At 46.0% G+C, this 21,102-nt stretch overlaps 2 protein-coding genes across 9 annotated transcripts; one reads left to right on the top strand and one right to left on the bottom strand.

Moving 5' to 3' along the window:
- Positions 1-2,186: 2,186 nt before the first annotated feature.
- Positions 2,187-18,056, top strand: LOC109769213 (uncharacterized). Of its 5 annotated transcripts, none has more exons than XR_005768145.3 (4): positions 2,323-2,623; positions 3,954-5,605; positions 6,002-6,094; positions 17,390-17,943. XR_005768145.3 is itself a non-coding variant. In XM_040398951.3 (2 exons), the coding sequence occupies exon 2, from the start codon at positions 4,086-4,088 to the stop codon at positions 5,268-5,270; it is 1,185 nt and encodes a 394-aa protein (XP_040254885.1). In that variant the 5' UTR covers positions 2,187-2,623; positions 3,954-4,085; the 3' UTR covers positions 5,271-5,772. The 5 variants fall into 5 exon arrangements, 1 of the variants encoding a protein (XP_040254885.1); XR_005768143.3 differs by having other exon boundaries at positions 2,333-2,623; positions 17,383-18,056; XR_005768142.3 differs by lacking the exon at positions 6,002-6,094 and having other exon boundaries at positions 2,218-2,623; positions 17,383-18,056.
- Positions 18,057-18,456: 400 nt separating this feature from the next.
- LOC109769212 (uncharacterized) lies at positions 18,457-20,859 on the bottom strand. Of its 4 annotated transcripts, XM_020327961.4 has the most exons (3): positions 20,605-20,848; positions 20,451-20,482; positions 18,457-19,896 (listed from the first exon to the last, which is right to left on the bottom strand). In XM_020327961.4, the coding sequence occupies exon 3, from the start codon at positions 19,828-19,830 to the stop codon at positions 18,703-18,705; it is 1,128 nt and encodes a 375-aa protein (XP_020183550.1). In that variant the 5' UTR covers positions 19,831-19,896; positions 20,451-20,482; positions 20,605-20,848; the 3' UTR covers positions 18,457-18,702. The 4 variants fall into 4 exon arrangements, with proteins under 4 accessions (XP_020183550.1, XP_020183548.1, XP_020183551.1 ...); XM_020327959.4 differs by lacking the exon at positions 20,451-20,482 and having other exon boundaries at positions 20,605-20,859; XM_020327962.4 differs by lacking the exon at positions 20,451-20,482 and having other exon boundaries at positions 18,457-19,859.
- Between the last annotated feature and the right edge of the window lie 243 nt (positions 20,860-21,102).

Here is a 21,102-nt window from a genome sequence, read left to right on the forward strand (position 1 = left end):
GAGCAAGCCCAGGGGCTGAAATGACCATTGGAGGCGCACTCACAATGTCAACATGACACATGGCAAACAGTCAGATTTCAAAGCAACGCTCTCACCTGGTCTGTCTTGCCGCAAAAGACATCCGACTGTGCTTGAGGCAAATGTGCTAGAGAGGACTGAATAATAACATCTCGTACTCAGAAGCCAAAAGCCTTCATTGTACCACTCTCAAAGTCTTCGCTCAAAGATTTTAGGTTTGGATTGATCACACGCTAGAAGACTTCAATCTAACATCACTTTGACCCGCACTGATAGTACGGTTTGCCCTATTGACTCAAATAGATGCAAAAGAAACTAGTAAACAAAAGTCTACGCTTCGGCTTCTCTCTCCATGAGTAACTTCATTTGCTTCAATAGGCATCCGATATTCTTCAATGTTATCATAATAATTTTAGGGGTCATAACTCTTTGTCAAACAAAATCCTCAAGGACTACATCTGTGTATACTAACAAACACATTAGTCCTTCAACTGTTTTGTCCATATAATCGTCCAAAACTCTCAGGGGGCACAAGATGCACTTAAAATCCCCCCTTTTAGAGCATTCAATGACACTACAGTTAAAGCTTCATAAGGTAAAATAATGAGTAACAATAGCGAGGATTTTGGCTTCACGGCATAGAAGGCATAGCCCCAAGTTAAAGGTTTATCCCCAAGCCATATATCCTCTCAGAAGTGCGTAGTTCAACCATCTCCAATTATGAACTTACCCTACTAAAGATAGCAACCTTAGTCCTCATCAAACCCTTCCAAAAGGATGAGTCATTCGGCTGGCCGTAGCTTGGGACAAGGTCTTAGAATGTCAACACTCGTTACACAATAACTATACACACACCCCATCCTCCTCCTCCTCGGAGGAAAGCCGGTAAAGCCATTTACCAAGAAATACATTTATTCTTGATCTTAAGGTCCACATAGACCCCCTTGGTCATTAGCTCGACCCAAGCTATCCCACCTCGCAAGACGATACCTGGCCTTATTCTCACCACTCTGCCAAAAGAACCAAGAGTGATAAAAATCCAGTCTTTTCCGCACCCCAATGGATACTTCAAAGAAATAAACATAGGCACTTGTAAGCACTGAATTCACGAGATCCAGCCTACCACCATATGACACCAGTTTGCTTTTTTCCAACAGTAAGTTTCATTTCAAGCATGCCCTCAATACATTTCCACTGTTTAGTCGTTAAGTTACGGTGGTGAATTGGTAACCGAGATAGCTAAACATGGGTTGACCAATCTCAGTTGCTTATAGTTATTCTCTTCTTCTTTAGCGCATCCAAAGCAGAAAAAAATCACTATTATGGAAACTAATTTTAAGCCATGACAATTGCTCAAAAAGCCACAACACCGATTTCATATTTATCACCTTGTCCATATCACGCTCCATGAAAATGATCATGCCATCAACATATTATAAAATGGAGACCCCCCGTCCACTAGATGTGGGATCAACCCTCCTACCTGAACGTTCTCCTTGGCTCTACAAATGAGGAAATGAGGACCGCCAACATATCTCCGACAATATTGAAAAGCATTGGAGACAGAGAATCTCCCTACCATAGCCCTGTGTGAGTCTTGAAATAGTGCCCTATATCATCATTGACCATAACTCCCACACTAGCTCTATGAACAAAAGTCATATGGAAAGCTCGAATTAAACAACATTAAATTACCAGATTGTTCTATTAAATTGAAGAATCATAATATAAACATCGATGAGGACGGTGGTAAATAAGCAAGAACATCGGTATAACACGACATTACTAGGCGCACTGCGTGTGCCCACGTCACGCGTTCCGTGGGATGTCATCTTTTGCGCTGTCATCACGATACGATGGGCATTGCGCCACATGTTATGTGGCGCAATGCCGGTTGTGCTGTAAGATCGTGCTCCACATGCACACACACGATATCTTACACGGCAAGCAAATTTCTCTGCCAAATATGAATAGGATTTATCGCTACCCTCAACCGAACAACACAATGGGATCATGAAACATGAACAGAATTTATCGCCACGCTCAACCAAACAATGCAGCAGGCCACGAGAGATCGGTAGGCCACGAAGTGGAAATTCTCTGCTCCATTCTCTACTGCTCTCAATCTGATCAAATCAAGCTCATCAGACCGACAACACAACTCAAAAGGGCACAACAAAGAGAGGAGGAAAATGAAACGAGAGGAGGTGAGAGTACACACAGGAGAGTGAGCGAGTGAGAGAGGCAGGAGGGGGCAGAGTCAAGAGGAACAACTACAACAACATCAAGACCGAGAGACGGAACGGAGAACGGCACCACCAACACAGACACAGCCCGACCAAAGACAGCAGCCAGCAAGCCTCAAACCTCGCATCACCACCTCCATCCCCGTGGCAGCAGCAGCAAGCCACCAGCCGCCGCCGCCGCAGCAGCAGCACCAGCAGCAGCGTGCCTCTCTAACCTTCCTGCCGCCGCGAGAGGAGCTCGTCCCAGCGGCAGCACGTCTCAGCAGCGGCGCCGGGAGACCAGCTGGAGATCGGTTTCTGCAGCACCTGCCTCCTCTCCTCCTCCGCGCCAGGGGGAGCGCGCGCGTGCGCCAGCCAAGGTGAGAGCTCGCTGTCCCCGGCCCAATCCCCCCAGTCTCGATCCGCGCCCACGCGCGCCCGCGACCGGCAATGGCGGAGCGCGTCGCCTGCCGCCCAATGGCGCCCCCTGCCTCGCTGGAGAGGCTCCTGGTTGGTGATTCGGGCGTATGGAAGTTCGGATTCGGGGGCAAAAACCCTAGTTTCCGGTCGGAATTCTGGTGGTCCGTGTTGGATCAAAGGCCAAGCTGGGGATTTAGTTTTAGTGGCGCACTGTCGCGGCGGTGCACGTTTGGTCGCCCGGTGGACTTTCGGCGTGGCTTCTCTGCTTGCTGGATATTTCCTTGCTTTGTGCGTGGAGATGAGCTTGGAAGTTTGAATTTGGTGCGAAACCCTAGCTTTCTTTACCAATTGGGATTGAGGTCGCGGATTGGATGAGAGGAGCTCGATTCCATCCGAGCTGCAGAAATAGCTTGAATCGTGTTTGGTCACTCAGTCGATGCCCTGTGATGTGGCTTCTGACTTAGTGGAGTTTGAATTGATTACTTAAGGTCTTCAGCGCAAACCCCCCCATTTTACTCATTTCTAGGAATTAGGAGAAACTGTGTTGGAATCGAAGGAGCCTGTGATATCTCTGGTTTGAAGATATTCCTTTTCGGTTGTAGGCATAAGCTCAATGTTGCTCAGGCGATAGGTGATCCTGGTTTGAGTTCCAGGATTATTATTTAAATTTCTGGGTCGGAATTGAGTGTAAGGTTAACTCTACAAGCGCAGTGTGCAGAAATGCAGCGTGATTAGATCAGGGGAACTTGTGTTTGTGTTATTCTATTTTAGGTCTTGTTTGGAATAATTTATCCTTTTTTTTTGCTGACCTGCATACCATTTCAGTATAACCAGTAACACAATTCTGTTTCTCTATATATGATTATTTAACAGTGTTGAGCTCATGATGCAAAAACAAATGTCTCTTGTCCTGTATTTCCATAAATCGTAGTTTTTTTGTTCAAAGTTCATCACTACATACTTTGTCTGTTTCAATAAGTTTTCTTGGTGATGTTTTACCTGAATCCAGAATGTAGCAAGTTCATTTTGCTACTATATTAGATCACTTTTGTGATTTTAAGTGCATTCACAAATTTATATCAGAAGGAGTTTATCGCTGGTGTGTGTGCGCGCGCGCGCGAGTGGGTGGTGGGGTGGGGTGGGGAGGGGAAGGGGCTGCTAGTTAAAGTTCTACACTGATTCACTATTCTTGGATAATCCCATGGTCCATTGACATTTTTTTTCGTGCTCTTCTTGTTACTTTACACTCATACTTGTTATACTCCTAACTCAGATACTTGTTCTTTGCAGTAATTTTTGGTGAGTGGGCTGCATACGTAGATAAGCAGGACTGGAGGAAGAGTACAATATTCTCTGGATATCCAGTTGTAGATAAATACATTCTGGTTCAGTTGTATTTACATGGAATCTCTTTTCTGAGAGATGCCAACATCTAAGCCACCATCGGTGCCACCGGCACCAAGCCTGCAACCATTACCATCATCTGCAGTACGACAGAACAGTCGTATTGACCTTCGTGAGATCAAGTCCAAGATTGTTAAGACGATTGGGCCAGAACGAGCAAAGAAGTACTTTCAACATCTGGAGAGATTCTTATCATCAAAATTGAGCAAGAATGAGTTTGATAAGCTGTGTCTTGTGGCACTTGGCCGGGAGAACCTCCCATTGCACAACCACCTCATCCGTTCCATTCTTTTCAATGCCTCTGCAGCGAGTGGTCCACCAGCAATTAATGCATCTAAGATGGCTGAGGATGTCACCAATTCAGAACATACAATGGTTCCGCATGTCTGGAATGGTGACACTTTGAGCAAGCATGTCAAAGACAAGCACTCATTGAGCAGAAATGCGAACACATTAACGCAGCATTCATCACTGACTCATGGTGAGACTATCAATAGGGAGAATGGTGCTCCAAATTTGATTGGTTTGAAGAGATATACACAGCTTCGGCAAAGTGAGCATGTGGAGCCATTTACCAAGCGATCATGTATGGGGAAGGCACCATTGAATTTTCATGGCTCTCTACATAGCAATGGACCTTCTGCTATAAATGCTAGAGAATCCTTGGGAGAAGAAATTACACAACATGCTCAAGTTCCAGTGCAAGCTCCAATTGGGATTCAGTTTGGCTCTGCTAATTTTTGCAAGGCTAAAAAACCTTCAGCCATTGCTTCTGTCAGTTCAGACAATAGCTCTATTTGTTGTTATGACCTTGGTGAACTATGTGATACTTTGTCACTTAGAAAGAAAATGGAAAAAACAGCACAAATGGAAGGCTTGGAAGGGGTCTCAGTAGAGTGTGCTGATTTGTTGAATAATGGAGTTGATGTTTTCTTGAAGCAATTGATTGGATCTTGTGTTGAGCTTGTTGGAGCAAGGTCTCAACATGGTAAACTAAGCCATGCGGCATTGAAGCAGCAGTTGGGCCGTAAGATAGTAAATGGTGTATCACTGCAAAATCATACCCATGTGCAGGGTGGCATTATACCTCCAGGGACCAAGTCAATCTCAATGCAAGACTTAAAGGCAGTGTCAGAGCTAAACCCTAGTCTGCTTGGGGTCAATGCATCAGGGCTACTTGAAAAGATCAATTCACATGACTAATTGGATGGAGCAAGTTGGGTTTTTCACATTGCAAGATTGTACCAACTTGATGGTGTCTCTTGCTTCATGGCCTTTGTATTCAGGTCATAACTTACTGAGGGTGGTGAAACCTGGAGAAGGCAGGCAGACTTTCTAGTTTGTACAGTATGCTGATAATGCTGTATCTAATATCCTGCACAAATTTTGAAATAAGCAAAGTTCTGATTATCTTCTAGAAGGCTAGAGGCTGTATAATAGACCCATCCGTTGTCTGCATCCAAGCACCAGTAAAGAGGCATAAGTGCTTAACAGAACTATGGTGCAGGGCTCCAAATGAATTGATGAGCCATGACTCTGTAAGTGTTCTGCACCAGCATGTGCTTTTCACTTGTTACATTTTTAGAATGGATAGAACAGTATCTGATCATTTATTTGCAGCCAGTTTTGTTTCAGTATTGTTAGGAATAGAAACTATCTATCAAGAATATCCAGAAAACAGTTATAATGTTCTTGTCTGATAAAATTCCTTCTACATCAGAACTTCTTTTTTTCTACATCAGAACTGGAGGGAACCATGTTAAGGAACAAATTGGCAGATGTTTATTAATGCACAGAAGTTGTAAAATAAAACAGTGGGAACACCATTTTGTTTAGCTACCCTTATGTCTTGGTTGTCAGCCCTGCTTTTGTTAGATCTTTATTATTTTTCTGTTCGATAGAGTTTATTTAGTTTCGAGGGCTTAATACTGCAGTTATGCTGGTGTGGTTCTGCAATTGGTACTTGGCTGTTTTCCTTGGATGAAGTTGTAACCTGTGCTAAACTGGCCATTTGTCAAGAACAGGAGGTATTCACTTTTAAAGTGGATAGGTGCATAAGATATCAATAAATAGTCATTAAAACACAATTAAAAGAACTACATAAAACTTTGTATGAGCTCTGTTTTAGCAACCAAATTAAATTGAAAACTAATCAAACCATTGTAGTAGCGGGAAGGTAGAACTTACCAAATTGGTAATTAATTAATGTTAAAAGCTGGCATGTATGTATGCATATGAACTTTACTACATGTGTACCAAATGCTTGTGTATGCATCAGGTGTTCCCTGTTGGCTAAAGATTTAAAGTCAAAATTGTGAATCTTAATATATTATTTAGCTTCTTACTTCATTAATATTCAGCCAATAGATGATCTACAAAGTTACAGTATCTACACCATCTTCTGATGGAAGTTGCAGTCACTGCATGGTTTCATTGATGCTTAGGCCCTGTCTGGGAGTCGCTATTCAGGCTAGGAATTCGGAATTGGTATTTGGTCTCGTCCAATGCAACTGTTTGCATGGTCGTGGAATTGTGAACTGGAAAGCATCCCAAATACTGCTTTGTATTTGCAACACTTGCGCACCCGACCCCGCGTTTCCGAGGTCGTAAGCACCGTATTCACTGAAAATCACCCGTCCTTGCTTTCCCTCCACCTTTCTGTCTCGTTGTTCTCGCCACCAGGACCTCCGCCCCGCTTGTCCTCCCCGCTGCCTTGCTCTCAGGACACCACCCGCCACCGCTGGAGTTCCCCGTCGACAATCGCCGCTTGTCCCCCCCCCCTCCCCCCGCCGCTGCTTCCACCTGTTTCTTGCCAACGGTTCCCTGCCCCCGTCTCCACCGGTTTCCCCATACCTTCTTCCCCTCGAACGGTGCGACCTCTATGGCGGGATCGATCTGTGCGTGGCAATTCCCAGCGCGGGAGCCAGTGGCTGGTGTCGGAGCTGGGCACTACATGCCTCGACATATAGGAGCCTGTGTGGCAACTCAAGCTGCACCTGGACAGCACGTACTGAACCTCTGTCGCCACAAGGGTGGCATGTTTCCCTGTCGCTGCCGCTCTTCAGCACACCCAGCCCTCTATGCTCTAACACTTCGGCCATCTTCTCCTCCTTCTACATTGGCAACCACCTGTGGGTGTGGTTTCTTCTCTCAAATTCTAGGATCCAAAAAAAGGCTAGCATTGAAATCCCAAACCACCACCAATTCAGTCAGTATTGGAATTTTGAGGCCCAATTCAATTCGTCCTGCCCAATATCACATCAAGACGGACCCTTAGGTTTCTTTCTGCTGCCTGATGAAGTTCTAAATATGTTATGGACATTTTTTGTTTATCTGTTCAACCATTTCTATGGTTTGTTCCTGTTCTCATGGGATGCGTGTTAATAAATGGAAATGTTTATTCTCCAAATCTTGTTGTCCATGCATGAAAACCCTTGCCCTCCAGTATTGTTATGATATGCATTTATTTTGGTATATAATTGTTCTTCTCATAATTGGTTGGACTCTAATAAAAGACAACAAAAGCCAACATTCATTCTCATGGCGTTCATACTTTTGGAAGTTTAAGTATCTCTCTTTCCAGCCTTAAATCATATTTTTGGCATTCTTTGGTAGGACTGGAATATCACCAAAGAACTAGCCAGACAGAGGTACGTGGAAGTTAGCTATCCACGTGCCAGAACCATGACTAGGTTTCGAGGTCTTATGGGTTTCAACTCTACCCCAACTTGTTTGGGACTGAAAAGCTTTGTTGTTGTTGTTGTTGGTAGGTAGGTAATTGGTCTTATAATATGTTAAGTTAAACGGGTGCTTTGATGTGTTAAACATGTCATGGGTGTATTTGCAAGGACCCTTAGTCCTGATCAAGCTGTTCCTTACCCAGGTTGTGTAACGGCCTCTATGCGGCCTCACGACGAGAGCGGGAGAAGAGATAGATGAGGGACTTCGATATTTTCCGGGGAAGGGGAGCCTTGGCGCAGCGGTAAAGCTGTTGCGTTGTGACCATGAGGTCACGGATTCAAGTCCTGGAAACAGCCTCTTGCAGAAATGTAGGGAAAGGCTGCGCACTATAGACCCAAAGTGGTCGGACCCTTCCCTGGACCCTGCGCAAGCAGGAGCTACGTGCACGGGGCTGCCCTTTGACAGTTATAACAATGCTTCCTCTTATACAGAGGTGCTAGAGCGAAAAATGCGCAAAGTGCTTAAAAGGAAGTATGAACAATAACACCTAAACAAATTGAATTGTCTTTTATGAAACTAGTTACCATAAGATCTAAATTTCTGCATCTGCCATATGCTCTGTACTGCTGTCATATTTTGTTTTAAGCACTTTGCACCTTACATAGGTAATTGGGCAGCTTATTCTGTAATCTCGGTTTAAAAGGAAAACCCGGTGAAAGTCGAGATTACAACACACCCTCATGGCTATCATAGAACATGGAAGCCTATTGCAGGGCACCCTTGGTCGACCTGACCACTAACAAGGTCTCGACACAAACAACTACACAATTCAACTGCAGGCACCAACCAACATTGTCATTGGCATTGCACATCACTTCCAAACTGATGACTTCAAGTTCACCTCGGATAAGCACCAACTTACTGAACATAGCAGGTCACACCAGAGCAACAATGGCCCCAGCAAACAGTCGACCGACGCGTTGAGGACAAAGGCAAGTGCACTGACCTAGTCCGGCGCATCAACCAGAGAGTGCCGCCCTTGAAACCACCCTTCGGGAGTCATTGTTGCCGCCATGCCTCTCGGCACGCAGCTCTGACTTGTGGTGGGTAACAAGAAGAGACACCCAATTGGCACACTGGACCGTTGACATCGAGAGGACAAGTCGTGAACCAACTCCGTTCCCAACCATCGCCATTGCCACACGAATCGCAATGCAGCCAAGTAGCAAGCCACCATTCACTGGCCCCTCCATTCCGCGTCAACTCCAAAGACGAAGCCTCCAAGGAGGGAAACGACGTAGTGTGTCACCATCATCCGATTCCTGTGAGCAAACAGCTTGAGTAAATCATCATGATAACGCCTTCATGAAGATAGTCGCTGTTGCCAACTCCAGCCATGAGCCGGAGGCAAAGGTTTCGCCTGGCATTGGCCCGGAACTACTAAGCACCAAATCCTTCACCAGCGGCAGCCACCCCCACGCATTACAAGATGCCAGCCTGCATGAGGCCTGCTCGGATCCAATGCCATAGAACCCACCCTGGACGTTTGGATGCCTCTGGAGCAGGTCATAGCAGATCACCACCCTCACGTTCTCAAGTGTAAACCACCGCCTGCAAGCTGCCAGGGGATGGCCTGCTTGCCTCCATTTTTTTCCGACAATGGGTGGATTTTATTGACTCGAAAGGGAGCATGAAGGGGATATAAACACAAAGAGCACACACCCTGCCTCTGCATGACTAGGATGCACACGTCCAACACCAATTCGCGCACACAAAGAATAACGCTGGCAAAGAGCAAGGTCATACAAGAGTGAAGCTATGCCTAAGTGAAGGAAGAAGAAGAACCCCAAAGTGATCAAAACAACGATCGACGAACTACAACAATGGGCATCTACACCAACCGTCTCTTGACATCTGAACAACAACGATAAATGTTCTCCTGCAGCAACGCCTCTAGGAAGGGATCGACGCTCAAGCGCCGCCATTGCCGGATCCAACCATCGAAGGTCAGATCCTGAGTTTTCACCCTGAAGATCAAGTCTGAGCAAATCCGAGCAATGCCTCCAACAAGGTAACGATGCAAAAACACTGCCGTTGTCAGGTACTCCCTCTGTCCCAAAATAAGTGTCTTAACCTTAGTACAACTTTGTACTAAAGTTAGACACTTACTTTGGGACGGAGGGAGTATAACCAACTAGGGTCAGACCTAGGGTTTTCACCCCAGAGCTTGAGATCGGGTACTCGGGAGGCACACCAAATCAAAGTCATCATGTCTGTAGCCACCACTTTTCGTGATCCCAGCAGATACATCCGTAACACTGCCTTCACATGAGATGTCACGCAAGTGAAGACCATGACTGCACAAGTTGACAGTCGAGCCGTAACAAGAGCCATTCGCCACCAAAGGTACCAAACGACGAAGACGTCACACATGCGACAAAGTGATGACGGAGGAAGGTCACCGGCACCGCCAAAATTCCAATTCTCGTGACACTCCGGCAGTCCCGCTCTGTCCCCATGCTCCGCCGTGCATTATGGCTTGGCAAAACACATTTGTCATTGCTGCTGGATCTGAAGGTCCAAGACCCTCCAGGCCGTTGTGATGACTGCCTAGCGCAGGACCATGGTGCCATCCGTGCGCACGAGTGGTGTACCACATTGTTGGGACGCAAAAAACAGCCGCTGCCACCCACGTACCTGCAAATGTGTGTGATTGCAGCCACCAATGCCTCGCCACCAGAGACCGCCGAGCTTGCCGGAAACACCGACGCCACCGCTGCACAGCCATACCCTCTGCTTCAAGTCGTCGCCCATAGATCACATCTCGCCGCCGAAGGCTACCAGAGCAGAGACCTCCCTGTTGGCGCCTTCATCGACTAGTGTCGGGGCTTAGCCCGGCCACCGGTCTATAGCAGTGGCGAGGAGAAGGTAGGACGGGGAGGTCGGAGGCGGTGGCTATTAGGATTCGACCAGCTGAAGCGACGTTCAAGGACGAGGGGGTTGGAAAAAAGAGGGCTGGTTTGGCTAGCCGCGCCTGTGCCGAAGCGACGTGGGGAGGTCTTTACTCTTTTTTCCAACTAGGCAGCTTATAGTTAGCAACTGAAATTATGGCAGGTTTCTCTTTCCACAGTGAAACATCAAGTCTTTGTTCCTTGCCACCATGATCTTCATCATTCTCTTATATTCCTAGTTCAATGAGGATGGCTTCATAGCTGAAGCAGCACAAAGTTTGTGGAGGAGCAACTCCACCTTGCTGCTACAATGTGTACAGCACAAGTGTTGAAGGAACAGCTTCAACGTGCTGCGCTAGATATCGCTCTAGAGGCGAATGTAGGTTGATAGGGCAGCAAGAGTTCAATCCAGAACTCCTAGGGCACAAGATCTACTCCAAGATCTTAGATAAGAACAACAAGTTCTATTATAGGTAGGGGTACATAGTCTGCCTCCAAATTAGAGGCGAGGACCTCTATTTATAGGGCTTTGGGAAGCCTTCACATACTTCTACTTATAGCTGGAATACTCTAGAAAACATTATGTAAGTTTCACCATTCTACTCATAGCTACTCACAACTAGAAGACTCTAGAAAACAGTAGATAGGATAGAAAAGAAAAGGAAAGAAATACTACACTAGAGTGGAAGCATCTAGAAGTAGCCAAACAGATCTGGCATGTGTTTTCTTTCTTCTCATCTAGTGTTCCTCATCATTCTCCCCTGGTTGTTTGGAACTCGCCCTCGAGTTATCTTCATAGAGCGCTTCTTCTGGATGGTAGAGAGTCAAGTCCGCAACATTGAAAGTGTTAGAGATACCCATGTCACTTGGAAGATCTATCACATAAGCATTATCATTTATCTTCCTCATGATAGAGAAGGGCCCATACCTTCGCTGCCTAAGTTTCCCTTTAACACCTAAAGGCAGCCTCTCTTTTCGGAGGTAGACCATCACCTTATCACCGACTTGGAATGATTTTGGCCTCTTTTTGCAATCAGCAAGTTGTTTATATTTCTGATTTTGTGCTTCCAAAGCGCCGCGAATCTCTTCAAATAACTCGGTGTAATTATCAGCAAAGGACAATGCTGATTTTGAGTTTCCCCTTGATGGCAGCTTCACCAGGTCCACCACATGTGTTGGAACTTTAGTGTAGACAATGGAAAAAGGGCTCCTTCCTGTGGATCTATGCTTGGAGTTATTATAGGAGAACTCTGCAAGAGATAAAGCCAAATCCCATTGCCCCTTTCTTTCTCCACAAATGCAACGGATCAGATTACCCAAAAACTTGTTCACCACTTCCGTTTGTCCATCTGTTTGTGGATGAGCAGTGCTAGAAAATTTCAATTCAGTGTTGAATTGCTTCCACAAAGTGAGCCAAAATGCAGCAAGAAACTTGCTATCACGGTCTGAGACAATGGACCTTGGAACTCCATGAAGTCTGACCACTTCTCGAAAGAATAGGTTTGCCACATGATGAGCATCCGTTGTCTTGCAGCATGGGATGAAATGAGCCATCTTAGAGAATCTATCCACGACCACAAATACAGCATCACTTCCTCGTCTTGTTCTTGGCAAGCCCAAGACGAAGTCCATAGAAATGTCCTCCCATGGAGCAACAGGAACAGGCAAAGGCATGTATAACCCTGTGTTCTGGACTTGGCCTTTGCAGGTCTGACATACGGGGCACCGTTGAACGAACTTTCCAGCATCTCTCTTTAGTTGTGGCCAAAAGTAGCGAGCTTCCAGGTTAGTGATAGTCTTGTCCCGTCCAACATGGCCACTAAGATCACTTGAATGGAGCTCTCTAACCAGCTTGTCACGTAGAGAACTTCTTGGAATGCACAAACGATCATTTTTGAAGAGATATCCATCTTGCATCAAATAGTCATCACCTAATGGTTGGCCCCTTGCGTGCTTTACCCAAACATGGCCAAAGCCTTCGTCACCCTCATACAACTCCTTTATTTGACCCATGCCCGGAAGTTCAGCTTCAAAAGAAGTCAAGAGGCATGCACGACGACTCAAAGCATCGGCCACTCTGTTAGTTATTCCAGATTTATGCACGATGAGATAGTTAAACCTCTCAAGATATGCTGCCCATCTTGCTAGCATGCGGTCAACATGTTTTTGATTTCTAAAATGCTTCAAGGATTGATGGTCGCTATAAACAATGAACTCTTTAGGCAGCAAATAGACTTCCCAAGTTTTCAACGCTCTGAAAACGGCGTATAATTCTTGCTGATAGGTACTCCATTTCTGTCTAGCTTCACTTAACTTCTCACTAAAGAAAGCAATGGGCTTCCTTTCTTGAGATAGGACAGCTCCAATGCCTACTCCACTTGCATCACACTCCAACTCAAAAGTCTTGTTGAAATCAGGTAGTACCAAGACAGGAGCTTGTGATAGCTTTTGTTTAATCTCATTGAAGCTAGCTTCAGCTGCTTCTGCCCATTGGAACTTTCCTTTCTTCAAACACTCGGTAATTGGTGCCATGATAGTGCTGAAATTCTTAACAAATCGCCTATAGAAAGTTGCAAGGCCATGAAAGCTTCTTACCTCAGAAATGGTCTTAGGAGTTGGCCATTCTCGGATTGCTTCAACCTTAGAATCATCAACACGAATGCCGTCACATGTTATGACGAATCCTAGGAAAAGAAGTTGTGTTTGCAGGAAAACACATTTCTTCAAGTTGACGTAGAGCTCATTTTCCCTTAGTACTTCTAGCACCTTCCGAACGTGATCAAAGTGTTCATCCTCATCCTTGCTATAGATCAAGATGTCATCGAAATAGACCACAACAAAGTGGGATAAGAAGGGTCTAAGGACTTGATTCATTAAGTGCATAAAGGTACTTGGTGCATTTGAGAGTCCAAATGGCATGACTAGCATTCAAACAACCATTCCTTTGTCTTGAAGGCGGTCCTCCATTCATCCCCGGGTCTTATACGGATTTGATGATATCCACTTCTTAAATCTAGCTTTGTGAACACTCTTGCTCCATTAAGCTGATCCAACACATCATCCAGACGGGGAATAGGGAATCTATACCTTACGGTGATCTTGTTAACGGCTCTACTGTCCGTACACATGCGCCAAGATCCATCTTTCTTTGGCGCGAGTAGGGCTGGTACAGCACATGGGCTAATACTTCCTCGAATGTGCCCCTTTTGCAACAATTCCTCCACTTTCTCCTTCAATATACCATGCTCCTTTGGGCTCATTCGATAGTGTGGAAGATTAGGAAGACTTGCTCCCGGAATTAAGTCAATTCTATGTTGAATTCCTCTCATCGGTGGCAAGCCATGTGGCTCCCCAAGTATGTTCTGAAATTCTGCCAATAAACCACGTACCTTTGCTGGAATTTCAACAGTCAGGTGCTCTTCTCCCTTTACAACAAGTGCAGCACACAAATCTGCCTCCTTCAAGTCTTCCATAAACTCATGAGAGGTATGGGAGATAGTTAACATAGCTTTCCCCTCCTCCTTAGAGGTATTACCTTAGGGTTTGTTTGGTAAGATAATGATCCTTCTCTTGTTCCAAATGAAAGAGTAAGAATTTTCGTTGCCCTTGTGTGTAGTATCCACATCAAATTGCCAAGGCCTCCCAAGAAGAACATGGCTGGCATCCATGTCAACCACATCACACAACACATTTGAGCGATAATGCTTACCCAAAGAAAGTGGCAGGTTGCATTGTTTGGTGATCCTCATATTCACTCCTTTCTGGATCCATCCAATAGTGTAGGGATTTGGATGATCATGGGTTTCAAGCTTTAAATGGTCCACCAACTTCTGGGAGATAAGATTCTCGCAGCTGCAACTATCAATCACTAGTTTGCATACCTTGCCATTCACCGTGCATTTGCTCTCAAATATTTTCTTCCGTTGTGTGTCATCGAGTTGTGGTGTGGAACATAGGACACGCTGGATCACACATACCACCTCTTCACCTTCTTCTTGACAAACCTCTTGTCCGTCTACATCTTCAGATTCGTATTCTTCCTCATCGCTTTCACCATCATGGATAGTCGTGTTAACAAATTTCCTTAGTGGGCAGCCGCTGGATATGTGTCCCTCTTTACCACATTTATAGCACTTTGGGCCTTCATTTGCCTTACCCTTGCCTCTAGTTTGCTTCGGGATGGGCTGTTTGTCTTTGGTGGAGTGGTCTTTTCTTCCACTCTATTAGGTTGGCTCCTAGATGAGCCTTCGGTATGAGGATATGGAGGATATGGAGCCTTAGTTGTCTTTCTCATCCTCACAAACCTCTCGGCCTTTAAGGCTAGAGCTTGTGCTTGATCAATGGACCAGATTTGTTGCATCATCAATCGATCTTGAATAGCATCATTGAGACCATTGATGTACCTTGCAACTTGTTGCTCTTCAGTTTCAGCAAGGTTGCACCTCACTTGTAGCCTTAGAAACTCCTCCGTATAATCTGAAACAGTCCTATTTCCTTGAGCACAATTTTGAAATTGGATAAATAGGATCTGGTCATAATCAGCGGGCAAAATCTCCCTTTCAAGAGGCCTTTCATTTGTCGCCAAGTTCTAACACGAGGTTCTCCTCTGAGCCTGCGCTCCTCTTGAACGCGATGCCACCATGCACCGGCTCCTCCTTTCAGTTTGTATGCGACCAAAGGAACTCTACGATCTTCCGGAACCTCCATGACCTCAAAGAAAGTCTCCACTTCATATAACCAATCCAGGCACCCTTCAATGTCAACATTTCCATTAAAACTTGGGATCTCAGCTTTCACCTTGTATGTATCTCTTGCATATGTAGGGTTGGGTGCTCTCCGATATGCGTAGAGATTTGGCTCTTCAAGGGCATCATCATATTCTTCACCTTCAGAAGCCTCAACATAAATTGGCCTTCTTGAAGCACGTTGAACAACATGTTGTCATGGCGGTCTTGCTCCAAGATTACCTCTCCTTCTTTCTTGATGAACATCTTCCTCTTCTTTAGATGAATCTCCTTCATTGGTAGCGGGGGGACACCCTTTCTTATCATCTCAACCAGCTGGTCAAATCTCCTATTAAGATCTTCATGCAGCTCTTTGATTTATTGTTCAGCAGCATCCATCCTCTTCTCCAATTGCTCCATTGCTTGCTGCAACTTACTCTCGAAGAGGACAGCAAGAACTAGTATGGGTCAACGAGGCTCTGATACCACCTGAAGCAGCACAAAGTTTGTGGAGGAGCAACTCCACCTTGCTGCTACAATGTGTACAGCACAAGTGTTGAAGGAACAGCTTCAACGTGCTGCGCTAGATATCGCTCTAGAGGCGAATGTAGGTTGATAGGGCAGCAAGAGTTCAATCCAGAACTCCTAGGGCACAAGATCTACTCCAAGATCTTAGATAAGAACAACAAGTTCTATTATAGGTAGGGGTACATAGTCTGCCTCCAAATTAGAGGCGAGGACCTCTATTTATAGGGCTTTGGGAAGCCTTCACATACTTCTACTTATAGCTGGAATACTCTAGAAAACATTATGTAAGTTTCACCATTCTACTCATAGCTACTCACAACTAGAAGACTCTAGAAAACAGTAGATAGGATAGAAAAGAAAAGGAAAGAAATACTACACTAGAGTGGAAGCATCTAGAAGTAGCCAAACAGATCTGGCATGTGTTTTCTTTCTTCTCATTTAGTGTTCCTCATCAATAGCTTAGGCTTTGGCAAAAGGATAATCAGCATTGGAAGCCATGGTAAGTGACTCTGATACTAAACGTAATGCGCCCCAGTACATTTCAGGGCAAACATCGCCGAGAGAACTGTGGGGCGATGACGGCTGTTTTAGTGTAGGGATGATACTATAAATGAAGATAAATATTGTTATTTCTTTCTGGAAATCACAGCAATTGCTTCTTTACTTCGAAATGTTTGAACATAAAATGATTGGAACTGCATAAAAGCAAATATGGAAGATAGTAATTAGTCAAAATGGAGTTTTTGAAAATAATTGTCCTAAAATCTGAGTTAATGCTGCTGCCAAATGCTCTGATTTACTGCTGTCGCGCCTGGGCACCCAGCTATTCAGAATTTTTATCTTTACCCACTCCTGTCCCTACTATCAGGTTTAGGTTTTGCATTTTATTGTTTTTTGTTCGCCGAGGTTAAATACTTTCTTAATAGTTAGTGCTTTTTATTATAAGTAGTGTGCTGTTTCTGATCGAAGTATCCTGAGGTTGGCATGTGCATTTACAATATTTATTCTGGAGTTGCAGCCATTCCTTTTTCCTTTTTAGTTTTGCAGGATGATTCCCATGATTCCTATCTACTTTAGTGGTTTGGGGCTACTTGAAAGCAATGGCTGCTAATTTCTCATCTTATATTGAATGTTGAAGTTGCAAAAGTCAGGATAACATTACCGTTTTGTGCACTTAGTCCTGCATTGTGATGGAAACGAGTTCTAGTGTTAGTATTTGCAACTTTATAAGTAGTGTAACTGAGACTAGTTATTTCTTGAGATTGATGTAATTAACTGGGTAAGCTACTGTTGAAAGATTGGTTCTTTGCCTGAATACCTTTTTCCTGCTCTATGTGATGTATAAGGGTATATTTCTGCGAGTCTTTTGTGTCTGAAATGGTAAAGAAGTCTGCTTGTGAAGCCTAATATGTTTGCCAACATTTTTTGAAGCCTCCAGGAACCCATGCTGATGGCACCAAATCTGTAAATGGGCCAACATCAAGGATCTGCCAAAGTCGTGTTTTATTGTCTGCGGCGAATGTATCTGGCAGAGGATGCAAAGACGGCACAGAGCAGAATTCGGTCGCTATTTCCCTGGAGCTGGCTGCCTATTGGAAAGAAGTGGAAGGGCCTCTTATCCCCATGGTACAGATGATGGGTTTTTGGTCTCTATTTACCTCCTGACCTGACAGTTGCAAGAAAATTGCAATCCCAGTTGTACGTCCCGTGGAGCTTTCACATACAGAAGAGATGCAGTAAGAAGCCCCCCCGCCCAACGATCAATACTGATACTGACTGCCGTGCAGGCGTCCTCAGAGCTGTACAATCATTGTAATATGTGTAGCATTACTCTAGCGAAATCATCCGTGCAAAAATGTGTGCCATCAGTCATGACCATGCGCAACACGAGTGCGGAAATTTCACAAATCTAACATGTGTGGCATCAGTTGTGACCATGCCTCTCAAACGGCCCTCTGTGGTAGGAAATATGATGAGACGTAGTGTTTCACGATCACGAGGAGGTTGGGCGGAAGATGCAAGTTTCCCCAGGTTATGTTTGGTTCTGTAGCCCTGAACTTGTATGCTTGGGCCTCACCCCTGCGATCAACTTTTGCTTGGATGGATAGATGTTGTCGTAGAGTGTCAATTATTGAGGCTCCAGCTGGATAGTGTTGGACTGCCCCACCAGTTAGGATGCTGATGCATCTTGATGGAATGGCTGAAAATGACTCTCTTGTCGTTCTCTCTCTATCATACAGAACCACGGACGGCCATTGCCTACAGCCAAATTGACCTGCTCTCTGGTCCTTTCTTTTGAGTGTGGCCAAAATACCCCCCTCCCCTTCCGGCCTTTACCTTGCCGTTTGTGCGTTCAAACATTTTTGTTATAGCATCATGTATTCGACATTTGGTGACGCATTGGGAGAAATGAGCTCGTTTGCACACTAGAGAAGAGAAGAGAAGGCGTGATTCATCATGTACATATGCAATACCTTTCAGAGAGTATGAGCACGAATGCTAGGATTTCCCAGCCAACCAACAAGCACCAAGGTTTCATTCAAATCCGCACCAACAACAGCAACAAGCAGCGCATCAACAATGAACGCGGCGATCGGTCCGAAACAAAAAAAATCAACACATGGAACACAAACGGACCAAGGAAACCATCGTATAAACACTCTGACACTCGAGGAACCATGATCACAGCATATTCAATGCCGGATGCACCCAGGATTGGTCGATCAGCAGAATCGGGCCGAGGCTGAGCAACTACTCCTTGAAGGACATGGCCGTCTCGAAGGCCCCTACCAAGGCCTTCACCCTGCTATTCCTCTCCTCCAGGAGCTTGCTTTTCGTCTCCTCGATCACGTCGTTGCTCTTGGGATCATCCTTCCTCCATGACTGAGCAGCTTCAGTCCTGCCGCTTGCCTTCGTTATAGCGTCTTCTGTCTCCGCCGCTTGATCCAATTCATCGGCAACCTTTGCAATGTCGGCATCCTCTTTCTCTGGCTGCTCCTTGATTTCCTCCTCATTCTTGCCTTGTTGCTGAGTGTGCGGCCCCTGCTGATCGCGTCGAGGTGAAGCAGAAGCGGAAGCGGAAACAGCCATGTCAATGGGTTTCAGGTCCACAGGGTCAGGAAGCTGCTCCTGCAACTGATCTTCGATGGACGGAGTGGTCAGGCTCTCGGATTCCTCAAACTGCATCGATGGCTCGTCATCTTTCTCCTTCCTGGTTGTAGTGGATGGCTCCGCTGCCCTCTGAGGAGCACCCCTTGGCCTTGAGTTTGCGTTGGCACCACCATTTGCTGCTGCTTCTCTTTTCTTTGCCGCCGTGCCTGGCGCGCGTGCCGAGGACAAGGGCAGAGGCTTCCCACCTCTCAAAGCCCCCAGCGATGGCGATGACGCCCTCTGGATGCTCGGCTTTGGGGACGCCACCCCTTTGCCAGGGGTGGGCCTTGGCGAAAGCTTATTCTTCAGCAAGGTAGAAGACGAGTTGGCGGTGTCCTTGAACGAACTGCTGAGCGGCCCAGCGAGCGCATGAGGCCGCTGTGAGTTGGCGGTGACTTTGTCGGATTTCGCTCTAGCCAGAGCCGGCTTTGAGGCTGGCTTGCTGCCATGAATGGATGGGCCTGAGCCGGACATTGTCCGTGAAGAGATGGACCGGCCAGCGTGTGACAATGAGGGACGGCACATGTCCGGGGAGGCGGAAGGAGCCGCCGCCGCCGCAGCGGCAGCCGAAGGACCGAGCTTGCGATCTGGGGAACTCGGCACTGACCTCGCCCGGCGCGCGCCGTAGCCGGAGGAGGAGAACTCGCTGCTGGAGGGCTTGAGGTTGGGGGCCATCCTGGTGGCCCTGTCCCTGCTGGGATAGAGAGGCCCCTTCTTGGATGTCGCCATTGGTATATCCCTAGATCAGCTCAGCTGCGCTGCAGAAGAAGCGGCACCGGTGAGATGGGCTTGCACCTGCCAATTGCATAAATAAACCAAGTAAAAAACTTGCCCCATTATTGTACGAACACGATGAAGCTGAGAAAATAAGAAAATGTGTCAAGAATCCAATCGTGTTGTTCTTGGTGTGACATCTAATCGCCGGCTCCAGCAAAAAGAGCAAGGGGATAAAAGAGACGACAAAAATAAGCTTATCGCCAAGAATTCTCGGTTAAAGTATTTGATTGATGGCGCAGGCTCCAACAACCCGCGATTCTTTCCTTTCCTGGTTTCTTTTCTAGGCTCCATACCAACATTTCAATCAGCCCTAAAAATACATGAAAAACATTGCCATTTACTACTAATCTAGAACCTCCGTCCGTACCAGCTACCTTTAACGTCAATAATTATCATAAGCATAACCTCGCCAGCAAATGCAAGGAAGCTATCAAACAAGAAATATGTATGACAAGAGATACATACACAAAAAAAAATCTGCAGGATTTAACAATTTCTTCCTCTTTTCACATCATGTGTCAGTACGGCTACAATTATTCCCTGCGGCATGGAAAGGAAGAACCGAAGAATACCTGTCTGTCTAGAAACCCGCTCACCCACCCATCTTCATCAGAGTCACGGACAGCAACGACCAAGGGAAGAACAAACAAGGAACCGGCCGCCATTACTGACAGGAAGTAGGAAGCAACCACTAGCAGCATGTAGGAGAAGGAGACTCATACATACCTGGAGGAGGTGGAGGTGACCGTCCGGAGGAGGCGGTGGGTCGATCTGGGGATCCTCCGGCTGGGCGATGGGGGAGCTATTGTGGCCCAGATGCGGGGGCGAGGGCGAGGAGGAAGGAGGGGAGGGGAGGAAAGTTAACACCATGGCCGGCCCACATTTTATGCCGCGATTTGGACGGTAGCTGTGCGGGTGGGAGAGAGCGCAGCACGGAAGGAGGGGAGGGGAGGAAAGTTAACACCATGGCGGCCCTCATTGCCTGCCGTGTTTCCTTAAAATAGCCACGCACAGCCGCGTAGGCACCCGAGGAACACAACGGAACGGCTCATCTTGGGCTTTGCCCTGGACCTGGACCGCGCCTCACAGTGGAAACTCTCTTGCATTAACTGATTTTCCTTTTTCTTATACCAATGACGATCTGGTCTTCTTTTTTAGAAAAATCGTCATAAAATAAAATAGAGATTGCCCAAGTCACAGCACTGGATTAGGAAGCTGAGGCCA

Source organism: Aegilops tauschii, chromosome 2 (genome assembly GCF_002575655.3).
Source record: "Aegilops tauschii subsp. strangulata cultivar AL8/78 chromosome 2, Aet v6.0, whole genome shotgun sequence".
NCBI lineage: Eukaryota > Viridiplantae > Streptophyta > Magnoliopsida > Poales > Poaceae > Aegilops > Aegilops tauschii.

Coding starts and splice junctions, on each gene's coding strand:
- LOC109769213 (XM_040398951.3), top strand. CDS start 4,086: ATGCCAACATCTAAGCCACCATCGGTGCCACCGGCACCAAGCCTGCAA.
- LOC109769212 (XM_020327959.4), bottom strand. CDS start 19,830: ATGGCGACATCCAAGAAGGGGCCTCTCTATCCCAGCAGGGACAGGGCC.